This window comes from Cyphomyrmex costatus, unplaced genomic scaffold, assembly GCF_001594065.2.
Source record: "Cyphomyrmex costatus isolate MS0001 unplaced genomic scaffold, Ccosl1.0 scaffold85, whole genome shotgun sequence".
Taxonomy (NCBI): Eukaryota; Metazoa; Arthropoda; class Insecta; order Hymenoptera; family Formicidae; genus Cyphomyrmex; species Cyphomyrmex costatus.
This window is the reverse complement of record NW_017280430.1, coordinates 321,377-331,428: the sequence shown is the minus strand read 5'-3', so window position 1 is coordinate 331,428 and position 10,052 is coordinate 321,377. Positions and strand designations below refer to the sequence as shown.

The 10,052-nt window shown below is 39.2% G+C and overlaps 1 protein-coding gene across 1 annotated transcript; it reads right to left on the bottom strand.

The window, feature by feature from the left end:
- Window positions 1-541: 541 nt before the first annotated feature.
- Window positions 542-9,280, bottom strand: His2Av (Histone H2A variant). Its single transcript, XM_018549643.1, has 5 exons — window positions 9,195-9,280; window positions 8,971-9,048; window positions 2,913-3,026; window positions 1,698-1,827; window positions 542-1,168 (listed from the first exon to the last, which is right to left on the bottom strand). The coding sequence occupies exons 1-5, from the start codon at window positions 9,195-9,197 to the stop codon at window positions 1,107-1,109; spliced, it is 387 nt and encodes a 128-aa protein (XP_018405145.1). The 5' UTR covers window positions 9,198-9,280; the 3' UTR covers window positions 542-1,106.
- Window positions 9,281-10,052: the final 772 nt, after the last annotated feature.

Genomic DNA, 10,052 nt, shown 5'->3' with positions numbered 1-10,052 from the left:
TCCAAAAAATGTTTAATTGAATATTCCACAATCTGGTTTTTGAGATGAAAAGCTCGTTCATTTTTTAGCAGCTCACAGAACTTAATATTCATAAACTTAATTTCATTTATATGTTACACGAGTTTTTCTGTATGTAATTAAAACTGTTATATACAATCATCGAGTCACATATTTAAACTTTCAAACTCTGGAATCGTTGCTATCATCATCGAAACCTTACAATAACGTTCGTGATTCTGACAGGAGGAAAGCGCAAGAAACTTGTAAACCGTGATGAACGCGCGAGACGATTTAATATCTAACTATCAAATTGAATTGTTATTATATATTTTTATATGAATTTGGCCAAATAGAGTATTAGACAAAATTTACACTGAAGTTTGCCTTTTTTCCTTTTCTTATCGTAACAAACTCAACATTAAGGAAATTGTTATATGTTTACAATTTGCAAAATTTTAATAACATGAACGTATATGCAGATTAATAAAGTATATTAAATTCGTATGAAACGATGAACTGAACAGGACTCATGTGTGTTGTATGAGATTGTGAAATGAGAAAGAGTTACTTGAAAGCAAATTAATCGAATCTGTCTCTCAGAAGTACATGATGCGATTTAAAAACAAAAATGAGACAAAAGTTCAAAGATGGCGGTTTAGTAAAATAATCGCTCATAGTTGTAAATAATTAAACATGGTAATTGAACAGATTTTCATACGCCCTCTGATGTTTTCACAATGTTCAAAAGTTGCAAACTACCAAAGACTGCCGTCATCTCGAGCCATGCTATAACGCATCGCTCGCAACACACTAAAATTTCCTACAACCTGCCTAAAATTCATTCTCACTCCCTGTCTTGTCCGTTTGTCAATTGTCAATGAACATTTGTCTTTCTTTAACTCTCATTTTTTTTAATCTATATTAAATTATATCTCAATATACTGTTTTATTTATATATCTATATATATATATCTATGTATATATCACGCCAGTCTCGCCATCGATTTAGTAACCTAGGTACACTTTGTTAACAAGCACTGGACCAACTCTTTCCTCCTCCCGTTTGTCCACGAATCTTAAAATATTCAATGTCAATTATCGCTAAATTATGCTGGTTTCTGCGAACCCTTCTTGCCAATGAGTGATTTGTGGATATGTGGAATAACACCTGCAATCAAACAATAATATACATAAATTTCTTTCTTAGAGGTAGTATGAAATAATGAAATAGGTAACTGTAATAAAAGATCATACTGAAAATATAAGCTGGAAGTTAAGAATACTAGGGATGAAGTAAATAATAAAATTTTAGAAAAGAAAAGGAGTAATTAAAAAATTCGAAGGAGTTCAGGAGTTTTAGAGAAAAGATTATGTAATTGGATGTATATAGGACAGCATGGATAGTGTGAAAGGATGTGTACAGCCAAGACATTTCTTGCAAACCAAGTCCCTTTCTTACATGTATTTGTTTGAATAAAATATTCTATATTCATAAGTTGTTTTTCTCGTTTTCTCATTAGTATAAAAATTATACAAAAAAATTAGCAATAATCTACGGAAACTTTGAACATTGCTACATACAAAATATTATTCCATAAAGTTGATATTACAATTGATTAAGAATAATTATAAATTATATTTATGACTATAATTTTATATATATAAAAGCTACATAAAAGTTATAAAACGAAACATACCTCCTCCTGCAATAGTTGCCTTAATGAGACTATCTAATTCTTCGTCGCCACGAATAGCGAGTTGCAAATGTCTAGGTGTAATACGTTTAACTTTCAGATCCTTTGATGCATTTCCCGCCAACTCCAATACCTAAAAACAAAAAAAAATGTAACTGTTTAATGAACTATTTTACACAAAAAAATATATCGATAATAGCTATAGAAACAACGAAAATAATAAGTCGTAAATATGGTTGACAATTAAAGTGAATTTTTTTTCGCGCGCATGGCAATTTTAACGTTAATACACTTAAAAAATATATATTGCCTTCAATGTTAAATATTTAATCAATTTAAAATGAATTCCACTCAAAAATAAAAGCGGGAAAGAGAGCCATGCTTTTAGAGACTGCAACGCCATCACACTTGTGATGCCGCATTTATAACGGTTGTTTTCTGTCTGTATTTTAATATTCTCTCTCTCTCTCTCTCTCTCTCTCTCTCTCTCTCTCTCTCTCTCTCTCTCTCTCTCTCGCGCGCGCGCGCGCGCTCGCTCTTTTCCATATAATGTCCGCTCTTTCTTTGTCTCCTTCCTGGATTTGCGTTGAATAAACATTATATATTGGATATTATTATATAATTATTTAATTACATTACATAAAATATAAATATTTCAATAATTAAAATGATTAAAGATTAATGTTGAATAATATAATTGCGCTCTAATAAGTCTGATTTTAATTACATTTATATCAAATTATATCGGTTCCAAGTATAATGAAATTCAAATTACAATTAATGATTAGATAAAGCGTTTATAAGATACTTGTAACGTTTTTACAAACGCAAAATACTAACGATAAGAATAACAATGCAATCAGACATAAGTATTTCTCATCTTAATTGACTTCGATCCTATTCTCACAAATGACCCCGCCTATTTCGTCGTTATCATTTGTAATATTTATTGTTAGCTCACTACGCATTCCAATTCCTTCTTTTGTCGGCGGCTTGAACCATTCTTGTCTGTATCTCCTTTCGTTTAATTTTCAACTGTCATATTATCAGCTGGTGTGTACGAAATTCTCTGTTATGAGATGTTTCTCAGAAATGGAGTGTCTCTCTCGATTTCGGTTTCAGTTACAATATAACAATCTCTCGTATTCTCTCTCTCTTTCTCTGTCATGTACACACACACATATACGCACGCACACACACACATGTATGCTCACTTACCTCGGCCGTAAGGTATTCCAAAATGGCCGCGCTGTACACTGCCGCAGTAGCGCCTACCCGACCATGACTCGTGGTTCTGTTTTTCAAATGCCTGTGAATTCTGCCTACGGGAAACTGCAATGAAACGGTGACATTAGCCCGCGCTTTTCTCACCCCGGGAACGCGATTTGACGAGAGTGACGACAGTACCTGCAGCCTCGTCACCTCGACACCCGGTATATGTTTCTTACTCGTTGCGAGAGATTTGACGTCACTGTTACGCGCAGAAATGTATGTAATACGTGTGTAGTGATATAAAAAGCTCGGTCTCGAAGTTGGACTTTAGGTTGAGAGCGAAAAGGGAACGACTGCTCGACTACCACGTAGTTATGGTAATCTTCGTAAACATCATTACCGGCATCCTATTTTCCTGACACTGTCAATAATATATGTACATAAAATATACTCGATATACTATACATAAAGTATACTTTGTAATAAGACCGAACTTTTGCATTGTATCTAAATTGGATGTATTAAGTCACGAAATTTTATTTTGTTGCTTACATTTACGACTGGAAACGATCCCCCGAGTACGAAGATATACGAGAAAATAATTAAAAAATTTACTGAAACTTGTGTACTTTCAAAAGTTATATTTTTAAATTTATACCTTATTGTGTGTGCTTTTTAATTTGTGCCGAAATGTTATTGCACGATATTGACCAAATCTTACAGGAATATTCGGAAAAAATAGGCAAGACACGGAAAAAAAATATAAAAGTATAAAAATGTACGTTTTCCTCAAAATACAAAACGAGTAAAATATAACAGTAAAATAAATAAAGCAAATAAATATACCGCTTGTCAGTGACAAACAACAAATGTGATAAAACCATGTCGTAAAAAGACTCTCTAATTGCCTCATTAAGTAAAACATTATCGATAGAAGCGTTTCAAATATTTGTGAATTGGAAAATAGAAATAACACACAAAACTTATATATCTCATTCATTTCGTATTTCACCTAAACGTTCAAATTTTCTGTTCGGAAGATTTACATCAAGACGCGAAACACGAACTTTGCGATTTAAATCATATTTAAAAATACGTTCGAGATTGAATAATTCTTTTATACATAATATTAGCGAATGACAGGTTAAACTACATAAATATATAATAAAACTACATTTGATCTGAATCTCGATCTGAATGTAGCGTTAACAACGTTCTTGACAGAGAATTCACTGGAGAGACGATTTCTCTATGAGTTCGCAAAACGTTCATTTGGGGCTACACAACAAAATTAAAAGAAAATTATAATAAATAAATAAGAAATAACTCCACAAATATTAAAAATATATTATATTTAAATCACTTGTAAGTCCTCTCAGAAATATATAGCAGTCTTAAAAATCCAAATTTGCTAAAAATTTTTTTACTTAACTTTTTCATTACTTATTATTAATGCCTGTCTCTACCAATGTAGATTAACTTTATTCTCGATTCAGTTTACTCGTCATAATTTTCTAATGTTTAGAACTGGAACAAAAAGCAAAGAGTAAATAGAGATTAAAATTAATCAACGTCGGTAGAAGTGGACATTGTCTTAGAATTAAAAATACATTTTATTCAGTGCTTTCGCGATACGCATCGAAGTTCTCGATACAAAGAATACGATCAACAATTCAGCCACCTGACACCACAATTTAATCACCAAATGTTGACATATCAACGATATCGATTTAAGTCAATAGTTGTAAAATTCTTCTGAACTTCCTTGCTAGCACGGGGCACCCTGTGTCTTAATTCGCCACTAAAGACGCGTCTAGTGACTTCTGCCGGAACTTCTGCGTCAGTACTGACCAAACGTTTTTCGGACGGATCAACTCGCGTCTACTATCCATTCATGCGACATCCGGTCGTCGTCATCGTCGGTCGCAACGTCGGTAGCCTCTCGGTCGAGGCGGAATATCGAGCGATAAGCGACAATACGGATTTCCGCGTGACGTTCCGCAGCGCGGCCGGGACCAGCCTCGATCCGTCCTCTTCTACGAGAGGACCGCCGAGCCGGGAAGTCGCGTCTGTCCGCTCGTCGAGGAACGTCCCGGGTACATTCCGCCTCGTCATTTCAACATTCCGCGTCGAGAGAGAGCGAGAGAGAGAGAGAGAGAAAGGAAAATTCCCGCTCTTCTCTCGGCTCTGTTCGCGAAACCCGCGCGAATATCAGACCTCGTCTGCCTCTATTCCTTTTCGCCCTGCCGCTCCGCTCTCGCTCTCCTCTCGGCTCTCGTGACGTCTCTCCGGCTTTTGGCACAAAGTTTCGTCATCCGACGCACGCCTCGAGACGCGTCTGAGAAGCTCGCTCTAGCTGGGAGCTATCTCTCGTCCGATGCTCTCGAAAACTCTTTCTCGTTCTCTCATCCGAAGATTCTCCCGTACCGCGTAAGTGGCTAGTCCTCACTGCCTCCCGTCTCTCTCACTCACTACCACCCCTCCCCCCCTCACGTCGCTGTCTCAAGCGCGGTCGATATTGTTGCACAATAATTTTGTCACCGCCGATACCGGGCTCACGATCGACATGTCGAAATGTCGCGTTTCCATACAAAGAGATTGAAACTCGTAACAACGAGAATTTGTACGAGGGGGGAAAAAATGATTCAAACCGCACCTGAGTCGGAACACAAGCTGTATATCTCACGTGTATCTGCTACAAGCGCGACTTTAAAGTTTAATCATCCGCATTCATCGAATCGTGCTGCACGAGCGACACACATTTTTGTTGTTATAATCGCTTACGTTTAGTGTAAATCTGGCTACAAATTACAAAATGGCCCAGTCCCCCCCCCCCCCCCATCTCAGACGCATCGCGAATTTTCACAAAGAGCACCGAGAGGTGCGAGGAGAATCGTAAATAACCGGGAATGGACTGGGCTATCGAGATTTATTGAATACGCCTTAATTTTTGCACGATCTTGTACTCCAAAGTACGACGAATATAATTAATTCCTGCTGGCGAAGCGTCGTTTCGGAGTATCGTCTCGCGAAGACAGCTCTAATCTCTCTCATTAAGAGTGCGTGGTGTATCGAAATAATCTCATTTGCCAAATGTTATTGGCGACGGAATTATCGGACAGGAATATCGACTTGTGTAACTTAGGAGCACATTCGGTTCCTCGTTTGCATTGATATTAAGGATCAGTTTCGTCAATGTAAGATTAACTTTAATCTCTATTTAAATTACTCTTTTCTAATTCTTGGAATTAGAAAAAAAATGATAAATAAATTAAACCAAGATTAAATTTAATCTCTGTCAGATTTGTTGGCGTTGCTTAAAAGAATCTCCAAAAATTTGTGTGCACTTAAAATAAGATAAATATATACTATTCGGGCATATTAAAGAGAAAAAACAGATGTTTAATGTCAAAAATGCAAGCAACACGAACAAGATCTATTGGTAGAAACGAGTACAGGAATTAGAAACAGGTGGAAAAAATTAAGCTAAACTCTAAGATTAAAGTTAATGACAAATCGTTTATTAAAGATTAAAGTTAATCTACATTGGTAGAAACGAGCATAAAGATTAGAAAAAGAAGATAAGTTAAATCGAGATTAAAATTAAATCCACAGAAACGAACCTAAATCAGCCAAGTGTAGACTTACACGGTCCTTGTAAACAAAGGAGATTTGATCGCATTCAACACGTACAAGAATTTTGCTTATCGGTGTGATACTTTATGTTAATATTTAAACGACAGAGCGATAACAATTAAGAATTCTAATCACGATTGTGGAAACGCAACGTGTCGATAACGCATCAAAAACCGACTAGAATTTTTAATAAACAGCGATAACCAATACTGACTTAAAATCGCAATTGTACATTTTTTACTTTTTTCATCAAGACGCAATTTTCTGCAAATCTCAAACTTTGTTAAAACGTATTGTACGAAAATAAGAAAGGAGTAAACCTCGAAAATGTTTTCGCTCGAAAAGCATTGCTGCTTTTATTTTAATTCATCTGATGGTGAAAATAATACACTTTTAATGTTTAATTGTTAAGTTACTTAATGCAGGTTGTAACAATAATAAACCGAGGCAAATACGGTGCGAATTTAAATTCAATAAACGGACGTCCACTTGAAAAAAAAAAATGTCACTCTATACGTTTATTTTCACCCTACATTACGAAATCTCGCTTTTATTCGACGAAATTTTGTTGCATCACGGGGATACGTTGACACTCGCGACGCTCGTTGAATATTTCATCCTTGTTTATCAAATGTTAAGCGAGGATAATACTAGCGAGCGTTGTGAGCGCCAAATAGAACGCACCCTGATCATCAAATAGCATTAGCGAAAATTGCATTCCACATCAAATGGGCAACATTCCTCGCGCGATTATGAGCGAGATGAAATGTACCGAGGTAATATTTTCAAAACGTGCCCTTTATTAGTTGATAGCAAACGATGACACGGCGTAAAACGATCAATCGACGGGATATCCAGTGATCGAGGGAAAACGAAGGCTAGTATTTATAAAAGTCGATTTTTATATGAATAAACTCACAGACTTTCCACGAATGTTAAGCTATACGAAATAAACCAATCGATTTTTTTTTTTCACATTCGACTGTGATTGGTTAATGTCTTACAATTTAAGACTTAAAACTTAAGTCGATAATTCAAGAAAGCCCTTTAGTGTTTTAAGATATAAACCAATCACAGAACAGTGTATCTCAGGACTGTATTCAGAGTTGTCTACATTATGGAAGTAATATGGTGTAGGAAGTTTGAAGAAATCGACCAATTGCAGTCAAATGTGAAAAAGATCTGTGATTGGTCACTTCTTACAGCTGGCGGCTTTACTATACGATGTCACTTTCACTTCGGATGGCCTATAATAAGTTATCTGTCTACAATAGAGATCTGTTCGTGCTGCTTGTACTTTTTGCACTCGGTATCTCCGCGCTTTCTCCCCCTCCTCAACACCTAATATATCCTTATCTCTTTTTAGTGGAAAACATTTTGGGGAATTTCAAGCAACATGAACAGACTTAATATGGTGCATCAAGTTAGAACCGTAAGAAATCGAACAATGACAATCAAATACGAGGAGAATAACTGACTGTGATTCGTCAATTCTTGCAGTTTAATACGCTCACTATACAATATTATTCCCATTGTAGACAGCCCCGTGAGACCCTTGAATGTAAAAACTAAGATTGGAGAAATCCACGGTTCAAATTCGCAATTCTCGCGCCTCGCCGCGCCGGTTCTCGATCGGACCCGTCCGTCGCGGAATACCATTCCGCGTCTCGTCGACGGTAAGCTTTAAAAGTCGACGAATAAATGCGACGGCACGTATACGATCGATGAACAATCGCGCGCGGTCACGACGAACGTAAATACGATAAAAACAAGCTCGGCCGCGCGAGCCACGATGACAATCGTCGGCCGCGGGGCGATCGCCGGGAACGAGGAAACAACAAACGGCGAACGGAAACGACGCCTCGTCGGCTTGTGTCAGTTTGGAACGTTCGGGAGCTCGGAAGTCGGGGAGTTCGCGCGACCGCTGTGATTCGCGGCAAAAAAAATTGATTCTCGATTTAACGGCGAGTCGCCGGGCTCGCCGCGGGGCCAAACAATCCCGGACGGTGTGAGAGAGGAACGAGGGGCGAGAGCCGGTCGGTCGCGTTTGAAAGTTGATCCGCGTGTACCGCACCCGACGAAATTCGAAAAATAAACCGTTCCGCACGGAGGTTTCTCGAAGGTTCGACGTAGCGTAGGGTAGAGCGAGGCACGCGGCATCGCGACGCGTACGTAACGGCGTGCCCGGACACGAGGGGTGCCGTCGAAAACCGCTTCGCCGGTTGCAGTGCCGAGAGTCGGCCGTGCTTTTCGCGCCACAACCATGATGATTTAACCTGTAAAGCTACGAGATCGCACGGGGGAGACAGAGAGAGAGAGAGAGAGAACGCGACGAGATGCCGTCGAGGAAAACACGCGCTACTGTCCGCCAATCGATCCCCCGCCGACGTATGTTAGCCGCGTCCAGACGTTCTCACACGACACTCACCTGCAGGCCGGCCCTAGCCGAACGCGAGACCGCCTTCGCCTTTGCCTTGCCAGAGTCCTTGCCCGCCTTACCGCCAGCCTGTTCGGACACGAAAATCACGGGTTAATTCGCGAGATCCAGCCGCGAAACTCCGCCAGGGGACGGAGGAGGATCCGCGGCGTCCGGGGACGCCGACGGTAGCCACGGATGGCCGTCGTGCGCGTGAAAAACTCGCGGATACTCACCATTGCGCGACGTGGATATTCGGGCACTCGACACACAGCACGAGAGACTTACGAGTAGCCACGAACGACGCCGTCTAAACGCGACGAGCCCGCCAAATGCGCTTGGCGCTGCGGACGCGTCCCGCGGTCCCGTCACGTGACCGCGCGCCAGCCAATGGCAGCGAGGGCGCTGCGGGGGAGCGGGGCGCCGCCTGGCGGCCGACTCGCCGAGTTATCGGTCGAGGAGATAAACGGCTCTCGCTCGGCCCGTGCGCACCACGCGCGTATGCTTCAACGATTCTTGCGAGCCCGGTGCCTGTATATATGTGTGTTATACATACGCCGTTTCGTTGGCGATGGCTCGTATGAATAAAAATGAAGTAAACACAGAGGCGAAAAAAATGGCAGTTTGTTAGAATGCTCCCGCGCGTGTCTCTCGCCAACGATCAAATATATATCGCTAATATGTGCTTGACAACAATCGATGACGATTCTATAATTATCTTAAATATATTGCGACGAATATGTTGTAGCTCAGTATTACGTTGCTATAAACATATGGCATGTACGAAATACGTTGGAGTTTAAATTTTAATCATTAGTTTTCGTCTTTTTGCGTACATCAATCATTGTTTTTCTCTCATTTTTTTTTACAATGTACAAAATAATTTCTTTTACAATCCTCAGCTGAACTGAAAAGTCATCGTGACACTAAAATGACATCAAAATAACGTCAAAGTGATTATTAAAAGTCATAGTTATCACGATTCATTTTAACGTCATTTTAACTAACTTGTTTTGCTTCGGATGTTTTTGATTTTTATGTATGTAGAAGGAATTATAAAAGCAGAGCATGAAATAATATTATTAATACATTAA